General features: G+C 42.9%; 1 protein-coding gene across 1 annotated transcript in view; it reads right to left on the bottom strand.

Moving 5' to 3' along the window:
- Positions 1 to 5,908: 5,908 nt before the first annotated feature.
- The window catches only part of caska (calcium/calmodulin-dependent serine protein kinase a), a 225,728-nt gene continuing 204,617 nt past the window's right edge, over positions 5,909 to 27,019 (bottom strand). Inside the window, 15 exon segments of the mRNA XM_070437720.1 lie at positions 5,909 to 8,665; positions 8,668 to 8,797; positions 9,270 to 9,323; positions 9,436 to 9,479; positions 9,482 to 9,554; positions 9,556 to 9,633; positions 9,635 to 9,639; positions 9,905 to 9,985; positions 10,093 to 10,173; positions 14,112 to 14,227; positions 14,489 to 14,685; positions 19,789 to 19,824; positions 20,712 to 20,786; positions 25,515 to 25,583; positions 25,665 to 25,750. Coding sequence (XP_070293821.1) covers positions 8,592 to 8,665; positions 8,668 to 8,797; positions 9,270 to 9,323; positions 9,436 to 9,479; positions 9,482 to 9,554; positions 9,556 to 9,633; positions 9,635 to 9,639; positions 9,905 to 9,985; positions 10,093 to 10,173; positions 14,112 to 14,227; positions 14,489 to 14,685; positions 19,789 to 19,824; positions 20,712 to 20,786; positions 25,515 to 25,583; positions 25,665 to 25,750 — 1,199 coding nt within the window. The 3' untranslated portion in view covers positions 5,909 to 8,591.

Below are 27,019 nucleotides of genomic sequence, written 5' to 3'. Positions count from 1 at the left end.
GACAGACCCTAATGTTTCTGTCCGATAGCTGTTTCAGGGACCCCATAGCAACGCCCGGAAAAAGTAAATTTTTAGCACTAATTAAGGTCGCTGCTCGAGCTTCGAATGACCTATCAAGCCAAAATTTGGGTTCGCCTCAGCTAGGCTACACAATGTCAGAACTGGACCGCAGCTAGAACGTAACATAACTTAGCAAAAAAAGAAACGTCCTCTCACTGTCAACTGTGTTTATTTTCAGCAAACTTAACATGTGTAAATATTTGTGTGAATATAAGATTCAACAACTGAGACACAAACTGAACAAGTTCCACAGACATGTGACTAACATAAATGTGGAAGAGTGGGGTAACATCTCACAGCAAAGAACTGGCAAATCTGGTGCAGTCCATGAGATGCACTGCAGTACTTAATGCAGCTGTGGCCACACCAGATACTGACTGTTACGTGTTTGATCCCCCCCCCCCTTTGTTCAGGGACACATTATTCCAAGGCACCTGCAAGTTCCCGGATATTTCTGGTGGGAATGGCCCTGGCCCTAGCCCTCACCCTCTGATCCCCAACACGTCCTAGACGTGCTCAATGGGATTGCGATCTGGGCTCTTCGCTGGCCATGGCAGAACACTGACATTCCTGTCTTGCGGGAAATTATGCACAGAATGAGCAGTATGGCTGGTGGCATTGTCATGCTGGAGGGTCATGTCAGGATGAGCCAGCAGGAAGGGTACCACGTGAGGGAGGAGGATGTCTTCACCTGTAACGCACAGCGTTGAGATTGCCTGCAATGACAAGCTTAGTCCGATGATGCTGTGACACACCGCCACAGACCATAATGGACCCTCCACCTCCAAATCGATCTCGCTCCAGAGTACAGGCCTCGTGTAACGCTGATTCCTTTGACGATAAACGCGAATCCGACCATCACCCCTGTTGAGACAAAACCGTGACTCGTCAGTGAAGAGCACTTTTTGCCAGTCCTGTCTGGTCCAGCGACGGTGGGTTTGTGCCCATAGGCGACGTTGTTGCCGATGATGTCTGGTATGGACCTGCCTTACAACAGGCCTACAAGCCCTCAGTCCAGCCTCTCTCAGCCTATTGTGGACAGTCTGAGCACTGATGGAGGGATTGTGCGTTCCTGGTGTAGCTTGGGCAGTTGTTGCCATCCTGTACCTTTCCCACAGGTGTGATGTTTGGATGTACCGATCCTGTGCAGGTGTTGTTACACGTGATCTGCCACTGCGAGGACGATCAGCTGTCCGTCCTGTCTCCCTGTAGCGATGTCTTAGGACCCCATCTTCGAAAGACGGGGTCCTGAAAAACTGACATTTCTTTTCTCGCTGAGTTTACATGTTTTCAGTTTTTTGTCATGGTTTGAACAGAAGGCGCTGTGAATTATGGGCCTGCTCTGCAATATGTGATAGTTGGCTTCTAAACAATTTGGACAAAGTGGGTTTGGTGTCAGTATGTATCAGTTTGGTGTCAGAATGATATCTTAGTGACTGATGGACGCTGACTTTTGTCTGTTTCCAATAAGTTTAAACAGTGAACTGTCACCAAATGGACAGACTGAAATCAACACTAAAAGTGTTAGCAAATGGTGTCCCCGTAGTCTCTAGGCCGTGCCGAGTTCAAGGAGATGCCCCACTTGACCGCAGCTCGCTCGGTCTGACCGCAGTGACCGTGCAAATAGCAGGCCCGGAATGAAGCCTGACTAGTAGTGATTTAATGATGCTTTGGACATATTGCGGCCTCTGGTCACACACAGACGCCATTTTCAATGGGCTCATCGGGGGGAGGTTGGGGTGGATAAACCACAGATTTATTCTAGCTACGCTCGCCGGTTCATGTAGTCTGACACGTGAGTTCCTTTTTCTTTTTTGAGAAATTCCTTTTGCCACATTCAGGGTCACCTGTTCCTCTACAGATATCAACATGAAAAGATTGAATGGTCCCCTTCATATCCTAAAGGGGAAATGTGAACTTTACCATCAAGTAGGGCCGGACTCCCAAAATGTGGAGGCTTAAATCATCACAGAAAGGAAAACAAATGGCATCACCATAGTCTCTAGGCCGTGCTGAGTTCAACGAGATGCCCCACTTGACCGTAGCTCGCTCAGTCTGACTGCAGCGACCGTGCAAAAAAGTAGGCCCAAAATGAAGCCTGACCTAAATTTAAGGTGCTTTTGGGTGACAGCGGCAGAACCATTAAGGCTAGAAGCACAATTCCACCACAGGAACATTCCTAAGGTCCTCCCGATCTGTGCAAGCCTAACCGTGACCGTGTAAACAGGGTGTTTTTCTTCTAAAAGTTTACAATGACGTCTCTCCCCATAGGAATACATTGCCTGCTCCCCTAACTTCAACCTGATACCTATGTGGGTTATGATTGCCAAATCAAACTGTCTTCAATGACAATCCATCAGGCCACTATGAGGATTACCTGTGTTGATTCTAAGCTTCCTGGATCAACCGGAAGTGGTTAAATTGACCCTAAAAGTGGTTTTGATTTCACAACCTGCAGTTAGTGAAAAATACTGCATTCAACCCTCTATAAATCAGTCAGTTCTTAACGTAAAGTTTTTAAACTCAGGATTCTGTAAAAGCCTAACCCAATGAGGATATGTGTTTAATTTCCTGTGACAACCAGAAGTGCCTGAAATTGTGGTCATAGGAGCTGTTTCGAATGGGTTAAAATGGTCACATCTTTCCAACATGTCATATGTGTGATTAGACAACCCTTATGAACTGTAAATCAGTCAGTTCCCCCATCAGATGTCCAAGAAAAAACATTAATTTTGAACGTCGCGTAAATGACAACATTTAGAAAAGTCCCAGAATCACAATACTAGATGCATTGAAACCGCCTCGGCCCATAGAGACAGACCCTAAAGTTTCTGTCCGATAGCTCTTTCAGGGACCCCGTAGCAACGCCCGGAGAAAGTGCATTTTCAGAACTAATTAAGGTCGCTGCTCGGTCTCCGAATGACCTATCGACCCGAAACCCGGGATTCGGGGTTGCCTCAGCTAAGCCTACACATAATGTCAGAACTGGACCCACAGCTTGAATGTAACTATGTTTTTGATTTTTTTTATGGGTATAACAAAAGGCGCTATGAATTGTGTGCCAGGTCTGAAATATTCTAAAAGAGTTGGACCAAGTGAGTTTGGTGTCAGTATGTATAATTTTGGTGTCAGTATGATATCTTATTGACTGATGGCTGACTTGATGGCAGTATAATATATTGGCATTGTACATTTTATATTGCAAATGGACAGTGTACATTTCCAATGTATTTGAGGGATATACAATCACCAAATGGACATGCTGAAATCAACACAGAGCGATGGAGAGGAACAACTATCACTGCTCGACCATCCCGAGTTCAACAGGCCAGTCAATTGGGCAGTATATTAGACCATGTCCAATTCGTGATGGTAAATGCCCATTGTAAGACATTGCAAATGGACAGCCACGCACCTGGTAATCTGAACGGGTTACGAGGAGCTTATTTTTTATATGGCTCTAAATGTCTTCCATGGCGTGTCCCACTTCTCTATCATTGGACTAACGATGGAGAGGAACCACTATCACTGATCGTCCATCCCGAGTTCAACGAGCCAGTCAATTGGGCATTTCTGCAGTATATTAGACCATGTCCAATTCGTGATGGTAAATTCCCATTGTAAGACATTGCAAATGGACAGTTTACAACTTGTCAGTTTCCAATGTATTTAACCTCTTAGCTCTAGGGGTCAGAAAAAAATATAAATAATTTTTAAATAACGTACCCAACGTAAATGGACATTTTCTCTGGCCCAGATCGTAGAATATGCATATAATTTACTGTGTTTTGGTATATGTTTTGGTATATTTCACTTGTGATTGCATGATTATAAATATTTTGGTATATGTTTTGGTATATTTGGAAAAATGAAATGCCTTTTATGGTGTCTGACGAAGTTGACAAATCTAGTTTATTTATTTATTTTTCTATAAAACGCAACTAAGTGGTTGTTCCTTTACATGGTGTGATAGCCGATACAGTGCATTCGGAAGTATTCAGACCCATTTACTTTTTCAACATTTTGTTACATTACAGCCTTATTCTAAAATGGATTCAATTGTTTTTTCCCCTTCATCGATCTAGACACAATACCCCATAAAGACAAAGCAAAAACTGGTTTAGAAATTTTTGCAAATGTATASATTTTTTAATGAAATACGACATTTACATAAGTATTCAGACCCTTTACTCAGTACTTTGTTGAAGCACCTTTGGCAGCGATTACAGCCTCGAGTCTTCTTAGGTATGATGCTACAAGCTTGGCACACCTGTATTTGGGGAGCTTCTCCCATTCTTCTCTGCAGATCCTCTCAAGCTCTGTCAGGTTGGATGGGGAGCGTCGCTGAACAGCTATTTTCAGGTCTCTCCAGAGATGTTAGATCGGGTTCATGTCTGGGATCTGGCTGGGCAACTCAAGGACATTCAGAAACGTATCCCGAAGCCTCCCCTGCGTTGTCTAGGCTGTGTGCTTAGAGTCGTTGTCCTGTTGGAAGGTGAACCTTCGCCCCCAGTCTGAGTTCCTGAGCGCTCTGGAGCAGGTTTTCATCAAGGATCTCTGCTTTGCTCCGTTCATCTTTCCCTCAGTCCTGACTAGTCTCACCATACTTCACCATAGGGATAGTGATAGGTTTCCTCCAGTCATGACGCTTGGCATTTAGTCCAGAGTTCAATCGTGGTTTCATCAGACCAGTGAATCTTGTTTCTCATGGTCTGAGTCTTTAGGTGCCTTTTGGCAACTCCAAGCGGGCTGTCATGTGCCTTTTACTGAGGAGTGGCTTCCGTCTGGCCACTCTATCATAAAGGCCTGATTGGTGGAGTGCTAGATGGTTGTCCTTCTGGAAGGTTCTCCCATCTCCACAGAGGAACTCCGGAGCTCTGTCAGCATGACCATTGGGTTCTTGGTCACCTCCCTAACCAAGGCCCTTCTCCCCAGATTACTCAGTTTGGCCGGGTGGCCAGCTCTAGGAAGAGTTTTGGTGATTCCATACTTCTTCCATTTAAGAATGATGGAGGCCACTGTGTTCTTGGGGACCTTCAATGCTGCAGAAATGTTTTGGTATCCTTCACCAGATCTGTACCTCGACACAATCCTGTCTCGGAGCTCTATGGACAATTCCTTTGACCTCGTGGCTTGGTTTTTGCTCTGACATGCACTGCCAACTATGGGAGCTTATATAGACAGGTGTGTGCCTTTCCAAATCATGTCTAATCAATTGAATTTACCACAGGTGTACTCCAATCAACCAGTAGAAACATCTCAAGGATGATCAATGGAAACAGAATGCACCTGAGCTCAATTTTGAGTCTCATTGAAAAGGGTCTGAATACTTATGTAAATAAGGTATTTCTGTTTTTCATCCGTTTGCAAACATTTCTAAAAACCTGTTTTCACTTTGTCATTATGAGGTATTGTGTGTAGATTGATGAGGAAATAAATACATGTAATCCATTTTAGAATAAGACTGTAACGTAACAGAATGTGGAAAAAGTCAAGGGGTCTGAATACTTTCTGTATGCACTATACCTTGGTCTATCAAAATACACAGAAAATTATTAATATTAAGACATATTTGTCCCGGCTTTCAGGAATCCTGAAACTCTATAACAGCAACATTTTCTCTCAGCCTCATTGCAAAATGTCAGAGCCCTTGCACGGACCTTGCAAGGGGCCCCGCGAAACTGCGCTACGCCACTGGAGTGTGACTAGAAATGCACTGTGGGGATTACAGTAATATGAATGACATTACTGAGAGATGCTGCTTATGAACCTGAATGTCATCTGGCTGAATAAACATGTTTTGAGACTACTTGAGTGTGTGCGTGCAAAGACAAGAGCCAGACACAGGTTACTTTTTCCAACACATAAAAGGAAATATATGTGAAAAAACTGTCCATACTTAAGAACTTTATCATTGTAGACTATTTTACACTGGGGCAATCATATCATCAGTCATATTTCATATTCACGGTTATTCAGATGCACAAACTACCTCCTATTCCTTTGCAAAGACTTCACCTTGCAAAACGTAGTGTAAATATCCTTTCCATATAGTTATACAGTTGCAGAATACAAATCAGCATTAATCTTTCATTGATTAAACTTAATTAAAATACTCTCAGACAACACATTTCTGAAATGGCAAATCAGCAATCAGTTGTAATTTTATCCCCTCCCCTCTTGATTATCTTATACAACAAATCACAGACAATTTTGGTAGCACTTTATAATATCTACACGTAATAAAGCATTTAATGGATTAGTAAATAGTTCATTCATCGTTAATCCATTCCTAAGCTGTTTAATATAGGTCCTTTATTAACTCTTTAATAATAACTTGTCTTTTTGCGTGCCTCATCTAATGTGTGGGCTATTTATACTTTATAAATACTTTGTTTTGAGTGCAGTATAATTTCTCACAAGAAGATGGACATGCCATTGGTAGAGACATTCCAGCAGTATCTGGTGCTTCTTAAGGTCTCAAAATAGCCTAGAACATATCAATGGTAAAAGAATAGGCATAAAACAAAGGGATGTTAAAATAACTATATTGAACATTATTCACAAAAACTGTTGTGACACAACTGTTGCAAGGACTTGCAACAGTTGAGTTGTATTGCAACAGGAAGAGTTGTATTCAGAATGTTTTGCTGTTGTTGTTAACATTGCGAATGCAAACCGACTTTATTTTTGCGAGGGTGGAGACTTTGCAAACCAGTACTCCCAATTTCTAATACATATGGACCCATAACTTATTCACACAGCTGACGAAATTACGCAATATTTAATACGTGGATGGATAAATAGATGGAATAAAATTTTCAATATGTTTTATCTCTATTGTGTGCTTATTGTTTAACCATTGATATGTTCTAGGGGCCATTTTAAGGCCTTAAGGAGCATCAGATACTGCTGGAATGTCTCTACCAATGGCATGTCCATCTTCTTGTGAGAAATTATACTGCACTCAAAACATTAAAAGTATTTATAAAGTATAAATAGCCCACACTTTAGATGAGGCCATGCAAAAAGAGTTACTAATAATTAGTAAATGGTTTATAAGGTCCTATTTTAAACAACTTATGATCTTATGAATCATTAAATACTTAAAGTTGTGTATGAATAACTAGGTTACTTACATTTATTCATTTGTGAATCATTACTCCCACCTTTGTAAACTATTTACTAATCCATTAAATGCGTTATTATAAAGTTCTACCACACATTTGTTTTTACAAACACATTGATACCGTGGTCGATTTGGAAAAATCTGTTTTTAGAAATGTCATCTGAAATGCCAAGGTATGTGCATAGGTGTCAAGGTTCTTTTTGTTGGTTATTTCCTGTTCCCCTTGCTTCCTCCCTTGGTCAAGTGGAGTCTTCCAGACGTGTGGAATGTTGGTTTTCAGTTGGGAGGATGTTACAGCAGGACACTGGGGGAACACGGACAGACGGCATGGAAGCTTGCGAATGTCCAACATGCATGGGACCTCATTCAAATGTCTAAAACATTTATGGATTCATTTAGAAGAGACAGTACCCTGTCTGAGTGTGTGTATGAAGGGGAGAAGGGGGTGGCTAGGGTTTTTATATATATATTTTTTAAGGCAAGTCAGTTAAGAACAAATTCTTATTTACAATGACAGCCTAACCCGGACGATGCTGGGCCAAATGTGGGCCACCCTATGGGACTCCCAATCACGGCCGGTTGTGATACAGCCTGGAATCGAACCAGGGTCTGTAGTGACGCCTCTAGCAGAGATGCAGTAGCTTGCGCCACTCGGGTGTAATAACATGTACAGTCAAAATGAACCAAGATGAAACTGAACTACATGAACAATAAGAGAGTGACAGAGAAAGATGATGTGAATGAAATAGACGATAATGGCTAATAAAGGAGAGGAGTAAAGGAGCAGATAAATAAAAGGTGTTGAGGATGACATCCAGATAAAAGGAGGCTGTGGTGTTTTTCTTCAGTCTGTCCAGAGAGAGAGGAAGAGAATACCCACAAACAGTAATTATAGTGCAGGGAAAGAACTACAAAAGAGGGACAGCTAAGAACTACAACATCCATGATGGGTGGGCTGATGGGGGCACAGACAGTCACATGATGTAGAAGGCTGCAGTGCACTACTGGGGAGGAGATACAGTACTGTCTCTTTAAAACAAACATCTGCAAAAATGTTGCCTCCTAGATAATACAGACATGACAATACTTATTTGTTTATACAACACTACGGCTAGGTAGTCTGTAAGGGCAGAGTTTGATTGGCTGCTGAAGGTCATGTGCAGTACACAGAGGTTTCTGATTGGTTGAGGTTCTTTTCTTTTCCGAAGGAATGATGGGAGTTTTCGCAGAGATGCCATCGCACGAGTGAGAAAGGGAGGGAGGAGGAAGAAAGAGAGGAGTCATTTGGAGGGGAGAGGGGGGCGAGGGGGGGGTCGCGGGGGGGGGGGGGTGGGGGGTCTATACAGGTACAGTGGACCCAGAAAGACACAGAGGGGAGGAGAGAAGGTGTTCCTTCCTATCCTCAGTAGACCCAGGACACAGGGATCCACTGTGCAGTGGTACAGACCAGGTCTATAGCCTCCTCTAGGTGTCTGATGTCTCGTCTATCTCGTTGTTGATTATGGTCTGGTCAAAGTAATGGGCATAGGTCTTCTGAAGAATCTCTGACTCCTTCTGAAGACGCTGCAATGACTCATCTACAGAGAGAGAGAAGGGGGTGAGAGAGACCTATTAGACAGATGTCTTACCAATAAAGCACCATTAAATTAAACTGACAGAACGAGGGAGGGATAGAGTGGATGGTAGGGATTCAGGACAGTTCTTTGCTTGGCCTGGTGTTAAAGAAGGAATAGTAACCTCACTCAGAGAAAGGAGTGAGCTGGTTTACTGAGGCATATACTGTACAACACAAATAGAGCACTACTGACTTGGCCAGCTTTTCTCTACTCATACTTACTGGCAGCTTCCTGCACCACCTGGGAGCTGAGAGCCATGCAACGGAACGCAAGAGAAACGGAAAAACTGAATCTCACACACAGCATGCAAAAAAATGAATGAAGAAAGTGATGAGAGAGAAAATGGAGTGCAGAAAAAAGAAGAGTGGCTACAGCTGCAGACCGTTCCAATATTCAACAAAAAGGTTGACAATCTGTGTGTGTGTACGTCTTACCTGCGTTTGATGCCAGGGGTGATGGTGCGCGGCGATGAAAACAACGTAGGGAGCAAACTCTGCTGTCCGCAGGACCTTCAAGGCCTAATGGAGAATAGGTTCCAGGTCAGCTGGCCTGTGTGTTTGTGACTGTGTATTATGCCTGAGAAGACCCTCTGTGTTCACAAGCACAAGTGGAAATACACTCTCCCACCACCTGTGGCTCTACGTCCAGTATGGAGATGAGTCCCTGCTCGTGATCTGGCGAATGGTCTCTAGCCGCGTGCCGTACATGGCGTCCTCGTGACTACCGTACTCCAGGTAGTCATTGTTACTGGATGTCCTGCATCATCTGGTCATGTGACACAAAGTAGTAGTTCTTCCCGTTCTCCTCGTCCTTCTTAGGAAGTCTGGTTCGTATCTGAGGAGGAGGAAGGGAGAGATGAAAGGGGGGAGGGGGAGGGGGGGGGGGGGTTTGAGTAAGAACGATAATCACAATGGATGGTCAAAGTGAGTCAGTGACTGTGTCGTCCGTGAAATGGGGTAGCAAACTCTGTGTGATGTGTGGTGTAGTGTGTGTTGTGTGGTCGTGTGTGTGTGTGTGTTGTGTGTGTGTGTGTTGTGTGTGTGTGTTGTGTGGTGTGTGTGTGTGTGTGTGGTGTGTGTGTGGTTTGTTGTGGTCTTACGTGGGATGGGGTAGGCAAATCTGTCAGGGTGTTTTGTGATGAGTGTGTTCTTGATGTGTCTTCTGCCCACTCCATGGGCACCTTTGGAAGACAGAGCAGTCAGAACGCAATACGAGCACACTACCTAATACCGTTAGCCAATACGTCACAACCCTCTACAGTATGCTAGTATGGATACTTGTACTTACCTAACAAGACTAGTGTTTTCCTCTTAAACGCAGGCAGTTTCACAACTTCTTCATACGTGACGAGATCTAGTTGGTCGAATACTGGAAAAAGAGGACGGAGGAAAGAGAGAGGGATAGTGAGATACTGTGAAGGAGAGGTGCAGACAGACTTCCATAGTAGTCGCTTACACTGGGAGAACACAGGACCCTAACAGTGAGGTGGCACTATAGGACAGAGAGAATGTCTGTGACAGTTAGTTGTTAATGGAGAAAATTATAGCCTGGGTACTGTTTCAACAACACTATATCAACATCTGGGAATGACAAGGACAAGGTGGCTAAAAGAGGAACAGCCTAGCACCCAGGCTAGCCATGAGATGAAGGAGTAGACATATTGTCTCTGACAGTTGGGAGATGATGAACTATGATGTTACAAGGATAAATAGAGCCTGAACTTCTCCCTGGAGTCGTATAAGTTCAATGGCGTGTATGTCCTTAAACCTGACACCATTAAATCAAATAGCTAAATCTGAGGAGTAATTTATCCTAACCCAGGCTAATGCCCTAATCGAATGAGATGGAGAGATTTGGGATAAGACTGTTTACATTTGGCAAACAGGGAGGGAGAATATTCTCAATGTTTTGCTTCTACTCTGAGGTTACACAGACTTTGTAGCTGTTAGGGTAAAACTGCAGAGCTGGTGAACGACCATTATGTTTAAGTGAATAACGCAGTGATACCACAATGTATGTGTGTGTTACGTTTTTACATTTTTGGAAATAAACAATGGGATAGATGGATGGACAGATGGAAGGGGGTGAGCTGAATAAGATGGAGGAGAGAACAAAGCACAGTAGGACACAGTACTGGACACTCATGGGAGTCTGTACAGCATTAGCATGTGTCCTTAACCTACCTACAGTGGAGGGTACTGCACACAGGGTACTGCTAATGTCACCTCTATGGTGACATGAAACCTAAACAGCTGTGTGTGTGTGTGTGTGTGTGTGTGTGTGTGTGTGTGTGTGTGTGTGTGTGTGTGGTGTGTGTGTGTTGGTGTGTGTGTTGTGTGTGTGTGTGGTGTGTGTGTGTGTGGTGTGTGTGTGTGTGTGTGTGTGTGTGTGTGTGTGTGACTGACATGGGAAATACAACACCAGGAGCACCATGTATTCTCTCTGGAATAGAATGGTCTCTCCTGCTATCTCTCCACTCCTTTTTCTCTTATCCTTGCTCTTTCATCCCTCTCTCTCTCTATATATATATATCTAATGGCTGAGGAGGGCTCACTCTCTCCTGCTTCCTGCTTTCTCTGCTGCTCTGTTCTTATTGTCTGGCATGTGTCCTTGACCTTAAGCCGACCTATAACCTTGTGCACCATGTGTCACATTCTGAGAAAGATATTCAGGGGTATCAAATGGGGACTCTTCCCTGGGGCAGATGTACCATGTTAAAATACAACTGACTAGATCTGAAACACTCAACACCAAAATAAACTAAATATATGGGTGAGGAAGAAAACATAAAAAAAACGATCTATGTTCTTTCCGTTTTGTGCTGGATCTCTGTTGCTCTGAGCGAGAAAACAGAAACAAAACGGAAACGTTGGGACTGACACCTGGTGAACTAAAGGGTTAATAACAACGCAAATGGAAAAAGAGAAACAAAGTGAAAGAGAATCAGACCAAACCAAAAGAGGCGTTAGCTAGCCAGATACCATCACTGGTTGTTACTTACATGCAGAGAGGCCATTTTGAGGGGGACAGCGTGAGAGATGGACAGGGTCATAACATGGTTCAGTTACACAACAATACAGTAGTTACTATACATACAGCAATACAACAATACAACACTGCAGCAGCAAAGCGCTGACGCACTGACTACTTTAAATTAGTCACCCAACAGAGTAGGATGAAGTTGCTCATAGACGATGATCTAGGGTCAGTATTGTATTTCTTCCCTTAATGGTTAGGGTTCGGATTTGGGCAGGGCATATTGACCTGAGATCTGTGTCTAAAGGGCAACTTCTACCCAGAGCACCACACTCTGGCCTCTTGAGGAGGGAAAGTAGGAAAGATGCATCTTTCTAGAATTAGAATGACTCCAGGCCCATAGGCCTTGTACAATGAACATGCTGCTAGCTATCCACCACATCACTTCTCATCCTCACACTAACTGTACCTGAGGAGAATGAGACGACATTCAAAATCAGACTATAGTTCATGCAAAACAAACTATATGAGAGACTCCGATATGAATGCTTAGAGCGCAAGCAAAAAATGTAAAGCAAAATTATAGCATGCTTTGCTGTTACCCGGAGAAGCAATATGAACATTCACAGTTGGTTCTTTACACATACAGCTTGCATGCATTTCTGGTATCATGCACTTGTAAGTTACATATGCACAAAGATCATGCCCACAAAATAGGCTAACCTCTCACCATTACCAATAACAAGAGGTTAGAATATTTTTTKGGGGGGGAGGGAGTTGATATTTTCTCTTTCTCACTCATTTTTTACCATTCATTCATGATTATCTGAAATCATGGTAGCATCCACATTAATGTAAAAGGGTTCAGAAACATATTCTATTCTTATTTACAACAAAAGTGCCTCCAAAATGACAATACATGATTTACCATTCATTTCTATTGGGCACAACATAATCCGGAACATAACCAAAACAAACAGCAAATGCATCTAACAAGTGTGTAGTCACAAGCTAGTCACAATGTAGTCATTGCGTGCTAGGAATACGGGACCGAATATTAAAAGGTTTAGCTTCACTGTCCAAATAAATACGTAGGGAAGTTAGTCAAGAGAAGTGGGCTTTATCTAGATCTGGACCTGAAACACTCATTCAGGTTCCCAGCTACATTCATCTGTGTAAGCCTGAGTTGTTCTGGGAGTGCCCAGGCTTCACCATCATTTGAAACCCAGTTAAAGGGCAAAGATTGAGCAGTCATGAAACTTAATGTGGGGCAGGCAGGTCAGGGCTGTGTATATCTGCAACAGACAGTTCATGCTGCCAACTTGGCCGGTGGCCCGATACTCCTCCCTCTCTCTCCCCATCTCATTCCAGCTCTATAGCTCGGCTCCCATCTTCCCCAGTACCTCCCCTAACCCTCTCTTTCCTTCTCCCAACCCCTCTTAACTCTGCAAGTCCTCTCCATGGCCCCTTCCCTTCCACCTCCTTTTCACCCTCCCTCCCCCTCTTACTGGTTAATGGTGTCACTTGAGCCGCTGCAGTCCTAACACAGACACACATGGCAGTGGCAGTTTCTCCTGCACATTGGCCTGGTCTGTTGAGACAGCCACCTTGCGATCACGGACACCCGAGATCCACAGACACAATATTTGCTGTCCTCTACATCTCACACACTGTGTTCAACTATCCATAGGAAATAAGAGGCTTTGGTGGCGACACAAAGTAGGTTTGAGGCATTCAATGTGGGCTACTGTCTTTAATGTGGTGAGTGTCTAAGGCACTTTGGAACACACTCTCAATCCCAAACCCTCTCACACACAACCACACATGTATATTCACATGCGAACAAGACATTAATGTGCATGCMCGCCACAGGAGGCTGCTGAGGGGAGGACGGCTCATAATGGCTGGGACGCGAAAAATCAAATGGCATCAAACACATGGAAACAATATTAAGGTGCCACCAACCTCCTGTGATGCACTCACGTGCAGCACACACACTTGTACTGTACATGCCAACTTGATAACTACACACTCACCCTCATATTTAAGCTTGCCCTTGTGCCCTAGCCCCAGGTCTCACTGCTATGACTATGTCACTGGAGCCAGCAGAGGTTACAAGGTTCTGTTACCTGAATTCCCTGCTCTCCATGCCCTCCCTGCCCCCAGATTCCCTCCCTCTCCCTCATACCCGCATGCCACCTTCTCACACACGTGAGACTCTCACAATTCATGCAGTAACAGCTGAGGAACATTTTGAATGGATGTGAGTGAGTATGTACCTTCTTTGTGCTTGGTCAGGTATTTGTGAGAGAGAGTGTGTGTGTGTGTACCTGCGTTGTGCTTGGCCAGGTACTTGTCTTTGTACTGCTTCTTCTTCTTGCCAAACCAGGTACAGCTGGCCTGCTGCTCCTGCTTAGTCTTCTCCATGGCTATACATGCCACACGCCTGTAAACACGGCGGGAAATACACCCAATAAAACTCAATCATCTGCTCAAACATTCAAGGCTTTCTTTGGGTTCTTTGAGGGTGCATTCTGGGAGCTTAGATCAGGTTCTCTCTAAATATGGGTTCTGTGTTAAATTACTCTACATTCTAAAGGCTTTAGCTTGTCAGTTCTGGAGCTGGTTTGTAAGTCTGAATGATTCTCTAGATGGACATCTGGGTTATATCACGTCGTGTGTCTCCTCATTGTGTGTGTCTCCTCACCACTCCTGGAGTTCTGGTGAGGGTATGAGCCCTGCAGTTCCATTTTTGGTGTTCTCCAGTTTGCCCTGCCACCAGTTGTGGTCGTCTTTACTGATGATCTGGATGATGTCACCAACCCGGAAGGGAATCCCGGCCTCCTTGCATGGGATGAGGTCATCTCTGGAGGGGTCATACTCAAACTGGGCCCTCACATAGATCTGTGACACACAGACAGGGGTAAGAGGTTAGAGTTCACGACAGAATGAGATAAATTAGTCACTGATGAGGTAGGGGCGAGGGTGAGGGAGAGAAAAAGAGGGAGGTAGAGAGGGCTAGAGAGAGACAGCGAGAGAGAGCAGTTGTGTTGAGATGGGATGGGCATTATTTCCTGTGACGCCCGGTCGCCAGGTTGGAGACATGGAGACGGAGGAGTGGCGTGTGGCTATATAGACTAATGGGTTGCCAGATTGGAGACCTTTCCCTATGGGTAGTTCTACCTCACAGGGGACAAAATATATAAATAGCTGAGTGCTATAAATGAGCCTCTCTCTTCGGTTGCCAGGTTGGACACCTGTCCCTATGGGCTGTAGGCAGTAGTGTGCGTATGTCGCTGCCTGTTCGTATCTCACAGGGGAATAATACAAAACATAAGTTGTGGTATAAATGAGCCTCTCTTTTCTGAGGCAGTAAACTGATATGCAGTGCCTTCAGAAGGTATTCACACCCCTTGACCTTTTCCACATTTTGCTGTGTTACAGACAGAATTTAAAATGGATTAAATTGAGATTTTGTGTCACTGGCCTACACACCATACCCAATAATGTCAACGTGGAATATTGTTTTTCGAAATGTTTACTAATTAATTAAAAATGAAAAGCTGAAATGTCTTGAGTCAATAAGTATTCAACCCCTTGGTTATGGCAAGACAAAATACGTTCAGGAGTAAACATTTGCGYAACAAGTCACATAATAACTTCCATGGACTCTGTGTGCAATAATAGCATTTAACATGATATTTGAATGACTACCTCATCTCTGTACTCCACACATACAATTAATTACCTGTAAGGTCCCTCAGTCGAGGAGTGGATTTCAAACAGATTCAACCACAAAGACCAGGGAAGTAAAATAAAAATAAATGTAAAAAAATCAGACATTGATTATCCCTTTCAGCATGGTGCAGTTATTAATAACACTGTGGATGGTGTATCAATACACCCAGTCACTACAAAGATACAGGCGTCCTTCCTAACTCAGTTGCCCGAGAGGAAGGAAACCGTTCAGGGATTTTACCATAAGGCCAATGGTGACTTTAAAACAGTTACAGAGTTTAATGGCTCTGATAGGAGAAAACTGCGGATGGATCAACAACATTGTAGTTACTCCACAATACTAAACTAATTGACTGAGTGAAAAGAAGGAAGACTGTACAGAATTCAAATATACCAAACATGCATCCTGTTTGCAACAAGACACTAAAGTAATAATGCAAAAAATTTGGCAAAGCAATTCACTTTTTGTCCGGAATGCAAAATGTTATGTTTGGGTCAAATCCAATCTAACACATTACTAAGTACCACTCTCCATATTTTCAAGGATAGTGGTGGCTGCATCGTGTTATGGGTATGCTTGTAATCGTTAAAGACTGTGGAGTTTTTCAGGTAAAAAAGAAACGGAATGGAGCTAAGCACAGGCAAAATCCTAGAGGAAAACCGGGTTCAGTCTGCTTTCCACCAGACACATTCACCTTGTAGCCAAATCTACACTGGAGTTGCTTACCAAGAAGACAGTGAATGTTCCCGAGTTACAGTTTTGATAAAAATCTACTTGAAAATGTATGGCAAGATCTGAAAATGGTTGTCTAGCAATGATCAACAACCAATTGAGATGATTTTTGAAAATAATAAATGGCCAAATGTTGTACAATCCAGGTGTGGGAAGCAGAAAGACTCACAGCTGTAATCGCTGCCAAAGGTGCTTCTACAAAGTATTGTGAATACTCATGTAAATGAGATATTTCTGTATTTAACTTTCAATACATTTGCAAAAATTTCTAAAAACATATTTTCATTTGTCATTATGGGGTATGGTGCGTAGATTGGTAAGAAATCAATTTAATCCATTTAGAATTCAGGCTGTAACACAACGAAATGTGGAATAAGTCAAGGGGAATGAATACTTTCTGAAGGCACTGTAAATGGCACAGGGATCGTTAACACAGGGTTTTCTCTTTAGAATCCGCCATAGGTCTTGTTAAATCACAATCTACATTTTCTGTATCACTGACTTATTTAGCATACCTTTACGACCTGACTACCAGTCTTGTGCTACCATTCTTGTCTGATAAAGTAAGATGTATGAGGCAATATGTTGATTTCATTCATTTTCTCAGAGAATTGTATTGAGACCTTATGATAATGCATTTTGAATACAGTTTGACTAGACTTTTTACAACAATCCAAACACTATGGTTTTGCATTGTAGTTTTAGTGGTCTGAGTCTAAGTTAGATTGCACTGTACGGGATGGTGTTTTGGTTACAAACTATTGCTATTACAGTCATCTAAAAGGAATATCTATGGTTTAGCCATAGAGATAAACATTTCCTAGGATGTCTGCTGTTTTTATCTCTATGGTTTAGCACTATGGAGGCTACATTATATCTTACCTTGATGGACATTTTATCCTTGATTGGAGGTCTGGGTACGACCATCTAGGATGTGAAAGCATCACACACATCATGCAGTAAAATGACTACGGAGTGTCTACACACACAGTATGGTGAGCAGAGCGAGGGGGAGATGGAGAATGTTAAGCGTTAACTACTTTTGTGATGGTGATGGGAGGGGATTGACATGGATGATGCCACTTCAGTGTTGGAGATCAACTCGACTTTACTTCAGTTCATTGCGATGAATTGAAGTTTTCATTTCATGAATAGGCTATTGCTGTCGATGAGAATTGTACAATTCACAAATAAAAAGTTCAATTCATCCCCTGAAAGGAGTTGAAATGGAATTGACCCCAACCCTGGTTATGACGACGAGACAGGTCCGTTGGAATGCTTTTTAACACGCATTTCTTCCTTCTTCCTGGCTTGATTTTAAAAGATCTGAAATGACTGGATTGGTGAAAGACATGGAAGAGCTTTAACCTATCCAACACGGTCAGATCAGTGATCTATGTTATGGGTTTCAAACATAATGGTCATATTTGATGATTATGTCACATAGTGATGGGCGAGATTATAGGAGGCTTGGGGGGGTCAGTACCCCCCCCACCCCCAACAAAAAACTGTCCAATCCCGCCTATGCATGCATCTTAGTTATCTGAGTAGAGAATGACTGTGTAATGCTGTTTAATGTGTGACTGTGCAGTTCAGTGCTGTAACTGCAGCCATGTCTCTGTGTGAGACAGTGCTACTGTGGGCGGCCTCTACCGGTGGAATCTACACACTGCATGTATGCAATGTCACTATCCTTGGTTAGGTTCAGCCTTTGCTTAAGTTTATTAGATTAAGCTAAAGTCAAGTTATTTGTTGGGTTTCCGTTGGTATATGGGTTTAGGATGGGTGTTTGAGTCTACACAGACAGACAGTGATGGTGTTTCTTTTGGTTTGGGGTTCACAAAGACAACAATAGAGGGTGATGGAGGGTTATGACCACTGTTTTAACAATGCCTCTGTCCTTAGTTTACAGCTAGGATTGTACTTATCCTTACTAACTGGGTATATACTCTTGAGTTACACAGTTAGTCACCAGCTATCGTCCTATAGGCCCACAGGGTGAGCAGACTTAAATCCCAAACCAGCATGTACTATATCTACTAGCCATCAACAATAATCATAGACACCTTGATAAGTAGAGTCAGGGGTGTTATTGCTGGGCTGGAACAAAAGCCTGTACTACCCTATAGCCATCAAGGACCAGGGCTGGTGATCACCAGTCTACTAAATGATCTGATTTTGGAATGCCCAATCACAATCTGTTATGTCTTAAGGGGAGGATCTGGGTGTTGGTGACACGCCACTGAGTCCCTGGGCTAGGCAGGGGAGCTGGGAAGCGAGAGGAACAGGATGGGGGGAGGGGGGGGTAGTACTGGATGTCTGAAGCTCTGGCTATTTTATTAAGGCTGGACATAGACATGGACAGACAGGCTGATGGACAACTCACTCCATGTGACTATATTATGATTTAATTGGAAGGTAAAATAATATCCAGGAGAAATATGAACAGAATGTGAATAGAATATGAGATAACTGATTTAGGGAAAAATAGCTGTATTGTATCTTTATCAAGGGTGACAATAATTATGGACCTGCCTGTATATTTGAAGTCTAGTTTCATTCAAATGTATCAGCCTTTCCAGACAGAACATTTTCTCTAGCACAGGGGAGTTCAACTCAGAGTTATGGGACCAGGTGGAATCTTTCAAAATCTTAATAATAACTCGGCAAAAAAGCATCGGATCGGATTGAATCAATTTGAATTCAGCCTGTGCTCTTTTTAGGTCACATGTCTGAGCAGCTGGAGCAGATTCGGAGTCTAATATGTTTTGGATTGAGGCCAATATCCAGTAGTCTTCGGGAGAGGTCATAGCTTACAGTAGTTCTACATATTTTCCACTATCCAGTCTAACAGACACTATTCTTTAAAAATATATGTTTTGGGGGGTATTTTATTGTTTTACAGACAGTGAAAGTTGGAATGTAGACAGATACAGAGGGAGACAGAGATTAAGGGCTTAGACAGGATTCGTACCCATGTCGCCGGTGTATATGTGGTCCGGAGTCTGGTGGGCTAACCACTATGCCAGACTCCGACACAGCAGGACTATCCTGCTCTAAACACATGCCGGTTCAGCTTGGAGATCTGTAGCCACAGAATATTAACAACATTGTAAGTGAACAGAGTGTACTCATATGGGTTGATCTGGGCAATAGTCAATGGAGGGCGGCTGGGGGCTGGTGAGCATGTGAACTCGCAAGCACACTGCGCGTGTGCACAAATGCTTACTTACGCACACACGCAAGACACATGCACACACGCGTACCCCGACACACACACACACACACACACACACACACACACCACACACACACACACACACACACACACACACACACACACACACACACACACACACACACACACACACACACACACACACACACACACACACACCACACACACACATCACACACTACATCAACACAGAGGTGTAGAAGTTAAATGTTAGGGAAGGGATGGAGGGGTTGTGAGTTACAGTTCAGTGTGTGTATGTGTGTGTTTGTTTTATGGGGTAGAGAGCACTGGTATTCACCTGTCGACCCTTGGGTTGGATGGTAGACGGCAGATCCTGTAGAGAAAAGCCCACCAGTGACAGAGAGAGAGTTTACTCCAGAGACAGGCATGTAGACAACCATAACACTGTATACGGAACACAACAACACACAGACATGAACATTCCCTCCACTCCTGTCAACGTTTTAAACAGAGAGAGGGGACAGTCAAACAGAGTTGCGCTTTGATGAGTGTTCGAGAAGAGCATCGGCAGTCTCTCTCTCTCACACTCTCAAAGAGAGAGGAAGCAGAAAGCAAGCAAAGCAGCTTCAATACCAAGGTGTACAGCTAGTAGGTAGGTAAGTTCGTAGTTAGATAGGTAAGAGGTAGGTTCGTAAGTAGGTAGGTAGGTAAGTAAGTAAGTAAGTAAGTAAGTAAGTAGGTAAGAGGTAGGTTCATAAATAGGTAGGTAAGTAAGAAGTAGGTAGGTAAGTACGTGAGTGAGTAGGTAGTTAGGTAAGTAGGTCTAGCAGTGGATAAGGTTGGAGGTAGTTGTATAGGAACAGAGTTGTAAAGGACCTGAGCCTTTTCTGTGACTGACTGAGGATTCCCAGTTCCTCTGCATACTAAAAGGCTGTCAGCAGAAAGGCACAGCACACAGCAGCATTTTTACAGCACATGGCAGCGTTTTACAGCACACCAATTTGTAAACAGAGATATCGGAAATGTGGCTATAGTCAAAGGTTGGTCTGAACAACCAGCATCATAACTTAATGTGATATACAACTGAAAAGAAAAATACATAAAATATGGGAGGGGTTTCATCAAACTGAAAAAACATATACAGTACAATGATAACAGACAACAGCTGGGGGAGAGAGTGAAAGGTCTGGGTTGGTCGACTTGAGGGAGAAGGGGACAGTTTCGATGTTTGGTTGGGTGTTTAGGGGTTGGGGTCCTTACCAAGATAGAACTGTTAACACTGGAGTGACCAGTGCCATTGGCAGGGGATTGCCTGGAGGTGGAGGGGGACTCTCTCTGTAACAAGACACACAGGTCAAACACACACTCACAAACCTACGCGTGCGCACGTGCGCGCACAGGGGCTTCATGCACCCATTCTTTTAGACGGGACAAGAAGTACGTGAGGATAAGGGGGGGTGGTCCAGATTTAGCAGGTATATTTTTCTGCATAGGTCACCTGTTCAATTGTCACGTTAATTAATGATGTACACTGACTCTTTAAGAACTGTTATGCCTTAGGAGTTTAAAATAAACTAAAAATATTTGACACATGCTTCATAAACAACAGGTGTAGTAGACTAAATGATGCATGTCTATGGTGCATGTACTATGTAGACACCTGAGCTGAACCATGGGAAAGACTCGGCATCAACCCACTACCACAATCAGACTTGGGGGGATGTAACCTGATACTCAAAGAACAACTTTGAATATCAAAATCAAATGATTTTGGCCATTGTAAAAGTGATTGCTGTCCTCGTTGTGAAATTATCAAGCAAAACTACCAAAACTATTGCTGATGGTGAACCTGAACTYGACTAATAAAGCCTAATATCACACTAGCCATTTTAGCATTTGAATGTTGTCGTGCAGATGTGCAACACCAGGAACAGCTGGTTGGTCAGCGTGGGAAGCTGGGCACAGTGAGCAGTTTGACTAGGCTACTGATATTGCCTGGGATTGTTTGGCATGCAAAATGACTTGTAGAGCAATGACTGTCAAAAAATGCATTTCGACACTGAAGGAGAGAGGACGCATCAGTTGTCACAAAAGATTAGGTGTTTCCGGAAGGTAAAAATAATGTAATATTTGTGCCCCGACGATTCATACCGTTTGAATTGATTTTCTGACCGATGCATGCTACATTTGGATCGGTCTGGCGTCCACGGACCGTAGCACTTTTCTCTTAAACATTTTAAATGGGGACCAATGTGTATCAATGAATCTTTACATCCCTACCACACTGGTATATAGTGTCATAACCCAAGAAGTAAAGCAATTTTCCAGCAGGCATGCCAGCTAAGATAGTTTGACAAGCTACTCTAACTTGGGGTAGGGCTGTGGCAGTCATGACATTTTGTCAGACGGTTATTGTCACATAAAAGACCGTGTGTCTCACAGTAATTGACCTTTAATTAACATAAACAGGTTTAGCATCTCCAGGGCTCCATGCATACAAGCCGCTGATGCACGCCTTTGGAACATCTACATTTAAAAAAAGTCTAATAAACCAATTTAATTTACAACATCACAATAAATCCATGATGTGTTTTATTCAGGTCTTAAGAAACATTATGATATGAAGAGAATGTATTTCAGAAGAACAGAATATAAGTTGGCCTACTGTATGTTACCTGGCTATGCGCCATGCTATTATTATACCTTTATTTCAACAAGGAACAGAGACTGAGACCAAGGTCTCTTTTACAGCTGGGCCCTGCGTATACATGTTTACACATACAGTTTAGGTACAATGATTAAGAAACTACACAAGACAAACAAAACGATCACAGATAACACAAAAAAAATACAGCAGCAGATTACAYTTACACATAGGTTATTCCCCTACAAGAACTTGCATTACCCGAAACAGTTACAAGTAATAYAAAAATAAAAATCCTCCAATAAATATTTCAAATGGGCAAGGGGGACAAGAGTCTCAAGTTTAAGTTTAGTCTGCAGGCTATTCCATAGGCAAGGAGCGTAATAGGAAAAGGCAGCCATACCCAACTCTGTGGAAATCGCATGGGCCTAGGCTTGTTCATTTAGTTGATTATCAATTTTTGATTATATCTGATTTTAGTAAGAAGAATATAATTGAACTTAGCTGAATAAAACGTTTTATTTTTTTATTTTTAAGCGAGTGCACATATAAAGTGGCTATGTTGAGCATAAAAGTGATCATTTGAAACAGGTCCTATATGCTASATTTTGAGTTTTTTAGCAACTTTAGTTGTGAATGATACAAACCTTAGAACGTCTTAGAAAATCAAAACATATACAGTGCATTCGGAAAGTATTCAGACCCCTTCCCCTTTTCCACATTTTGTCACACTACAGCCTAATTCTAAAATGGATTAAATACATACATTTTATTTTCGAAAACCWGTTTTTGCTTTGTCATTATGGGTTATTGTGTTTATATTAATGAAGAAAAAAAACAATTGAATCAATTTTAGAATAGGGCTGTAACGTAACAAAACGTGGATAAAGTCAAGGGGTCTGAATACTTTCTGAACGCCCTGTATAAATATAACACTTGTTTCACTCCACACATCAACCACTGTTTGAGGAGCATGCGCTCGCTGTCCGGGGGTGATATTCCGCCCAAACTCTGTGTGCCATGGGCTCTCCAACCTTGTTCCTTCAGCTACCCGAGTGGGCTCCCGAGTGACTCAGTGGTCTAAGGCACTGAATCTCAGTGCTAGAGGCGTCACTACAGACCCAGGTTCGATTCCAGGCTGTATCACAATCGGCCGTGATTGGGAGTCMCATAGGGCGGCGCACAATTGGCCCAGCGTCGTCCGGGTTAGGGTTTAACCAAGGTAAAGGAGAGAGAGATGGAAACGCATGGTGGTGATAGTCTGTATAGCTGAATGTAATGTGTCACTCACTTAATTCTGAAAATACTATTTTTTTTACCTATTACTAGGCTATTCAAAATCAAATACAAATGTACTATAATTGTAGGCTAACTGTAAGCCGCCCTGCACAATCAATGAACCAACAGCATCGCCTAGGGCTATACGTTCTCTCCCAGACTCATGGATAGACATTTTGTAGCGTAGCATATTCATTTTATTTGATTTAACTAGGCAAGTCAGAGATAGGTTAAGAACAAATTCTTATTTACAATGACGACCTACCCCGGAGGACGCTGGGCCAATTGTGCGCCTCCCTTTGGGACTCCCAATCATGGCCGGATGTGATACAGCATAAGGTAACCAGTCCATCCAGTATGATAATTATACAGCCTACACTCAACGGCGATTACTCAAATTTTTTACATTTTGAAGTATAGGCTAGACCAATTATGTACCACATCTTAAATACATTTTGTTTTACGTTTTTATGCCATGCCTAATATCAGGTAGTATGCTATGTATTGTATAACAGCACAATCACAATTTTAATTCCGTGTTTTTTGGGGGGGGGGGGGGCTTGGGCTCATTAGCGGTTTGAATGAATCATCATCATCCCCTTAGAAAGCTCTGTCCATTTCGTTATGTTAGGCTTTGAAACAACATCCACAACAACCATGTTTTACACTGTTTCAACCTGCTGTTGAAGTTCTTTCTTAAATTTTATCATCACAGTGAGGTGAGTTTTAAAAGTATGATATGCCTACTGTTTTGATAAGTGTTTGATGTGATTTTCAATGGCATTTGCATTGATGTCAGAGTGGTTAGAGGAAGAATAGAGCCCTGAGTACCAGGCCATTAGGACCTGATGGTAGTTAGCTAGTTGGGTACTACAAAGGCATGTCCAGAGGATATAAAAGGAGATTACGTCATGTGGAATTTTTCTGCGGTCATGACTCATGACTGCCGGTGTGGTGGTAATACAGTCACCGCAACAGCACTAGGAGGGTACTCTGCTTGCCTGGTCTTGTAGTCAGTGTGCCCCCTCTGTAAAATACAGTAGTCAGTGTGCCCCCTCCGCAAAACACAGTAGTCAGTGTGCCCCCTCTGCAAAACACAGTGGTGTGCCCCCTCCGCAAAACACAGTAGTGTGCACCCTCCGCAAAACACAGTGGTATGCCCCCTCCGCAAAACACAGTAGTGTGCCCTCGCCGCAAAATACAACTTTTATATAAAAAATTATGATAAAACTTAGCCTTAAAATGTAATTTAGTAATTAATTTTGTCAAAAAATATGTAAAAACAGAACAAATCTGAAGGAGCACGTGCCCTTGTGCCCCCTATGGGCATGAGGCCTCTGCGCGTGCACACACACGTCATAACTATGCCTACCGGACGGACGGACGGACAGACAGACGCCAAAGCCACCATAACATAACAACTGTTGCTATTTCAGGAGAGGAGTGGGGGGTCACAAGTACTACACATCGACAACAGCCTTACATTAGAGATGGGGTTACACAATCTAGTTACTATCTAGTAACACCAATACAACAAAAATCACATTTCACACTCCACAATAAACAAGTCCAAATTACCGTCATCAATGTCTTCAATGAGCTCATAGACTGTGCAATCAAATCAACATGATTATCCTACTTACTATTCGTAATAGCAATGATCCCTGCACATCCCTATCTCGCCACAGAGGGGCAGTAGATTCACAAAGACTGGCTCATGAAGGTCAGGCTGGAATGTTATTTGCTAGGCTAAATCATCACTAGCTCCCACTTGGCATTACAGAGTATCAACAGGGAATTCTGGTCTCTGTGTGACTGACTGGCCAGCGGTGTGGGGTCTGTGTGTGTGTGTGGTCGGTGCCAGATCACAGAGTTCCAGGGTTCAGGGGTCAGGGTGGGGGGCATTATGGGGGGTTCCGGTATCTTGGTTGTGAAATTGGTGTGCAGCACGTCTGACCCAGCCTTGAGCAGAACACAGTAGAGCACACAGAACCTCACCCGAGAGAAAGCGTTAACACACACACACACACAGCCACCAGGCAGGCGGTTGGTTAGTCAAAGGGTCAGGAATTTAAACATTCACAACATCAACAGAGGATGTGGGTAAGGAGAGAAGGGAGGGGGAAATGGCGGTGCGTTACCTCACAGGAGGATCCTTGTGTCCGGTAGCTTGGCACTATCTTAAAGGTGATGCTGCCTCGCATCTCTTTCTGTGGACACAAACACACATACTCAGCATTTAAGTACACATGTACGCAGCACACACACGTACACACACAATGTCCACTCACCAACATCCTCTGTAGTTGCTCTACGGTCTGGTTGGCCACACTGATGCTGTTGATCTCTCTGATCTCATCTCCTACATGCAGTGTTCCTACAACACACACGGCAGACAGTTTTTGTTCCAGTTTGTCCTTATTGCAATATTCATTATGCGTCTCAGAGTGCTGATCTAGGATCAGGTTCCCACTGTCCATATATTCTTATTTATTATTATCTAAAAAGGCAGAACTTTTCCTATATCAGCACTCCTACATGTACTCTGAATACAGTCGTGGCCAAAAGTTTTGAAGATGACACAAATATAAATTTTCACAAAGTCTGCAGAYTCAGTTTGTATGATGGGAATTTGCATATACTCCAGAATGTTATGAAGAGTGATCAGATGAATTGCAAAGTCCCTCTTTGCCATGCAAATGAACTGAATCCCCCAAAAACATTTCCATTGCATTTCAACCCTGCCACAAAAGGACCAGCTGACATTATGTCAGTGATTCTCTCATTAACTTCTTTATGATAGGGGGCAGCATTTTCACTTTTGGATGAATTGCATGCCCATAGTGAACTGCCTCCTACTCTGTCCCAGAGGCTAATATATGCATATTATTATTACTATTGGATATAAAACACTCTGAAGTTTCTAAAACTGTTTGAATGATGTCTGYGAGTATAACATAACTCATATGGCAGGCAAAAACCTGAGAAAAAATCCAAACAGGAAGTGAAAATTCTGAGACTGGTCAATGTTCAACTCATCGCCGATTCAATTCCCTGTAAGATATGGATCTGTTTGGACTTCCTACGCCTTCCACTAGATGTCAACAGTCTGTAGAACGTGGAATGACGCTTATGCTGTGTTGTGGGGCCGGATGGGAGGGGAATGAGTCAGTGGTCTGGCAGATTGCCAGTTCCTGGTCACGCGCTTTCCTCATGATATCGCCTTGCGTTCCATAACTTCTACAGACATGAAGGAATGCTCTGGTTGGAACGTTATTGGATATATATGATAACAACATCCTGAAGATTGATTCTCTACTTAATTTGACCAGTTTATTTAACCTGTTATATAACTTTTTTAAGTTTTCGTCCGAGTTTGCCTGCATTTGCGCGAGYGTTTGGACATGTGCACTAAACATGCTAGCAAAAGTAGCTACTTAGACATAAGTAATGGACATTATCGAACAAAACAACGATTTGTTGTGGAACTAGGATTCCTGGAAGTGCATTCTGATGAAGATGATCAAAGGTAAAGGAATATTTATGATGTAATTTCGTATTTCTGTTGACTCCAACATGGCGGAGAAATGTTGTTATGTTTGAGCGCCGTCTCAGATTATTGCATGGTGTGCTTTTTAGGCAAAGT

The sequence above is a fragment of the Salvelinus sp. IW2-2015 genome, linkage group LG36 (assembly GCF_002910315.2).
Source record: "Salvelinus sp. IW2-2015 linkage group LG36, ASM291031v2, whole genome shotgun sequence".
Taxonomy (NCBI): Eukaryota; Metazoa; Chordata; class Actinopteri; order Salmoniformes; family Salmonidae; genus Salvelinus; species Salvelinus sp. IW2-2015.
The sequence above is the reverse complement of the archived record's forward strand: the minus strand, read 5'-3'. Positions and strand labels throughout refer to the sequence as shown.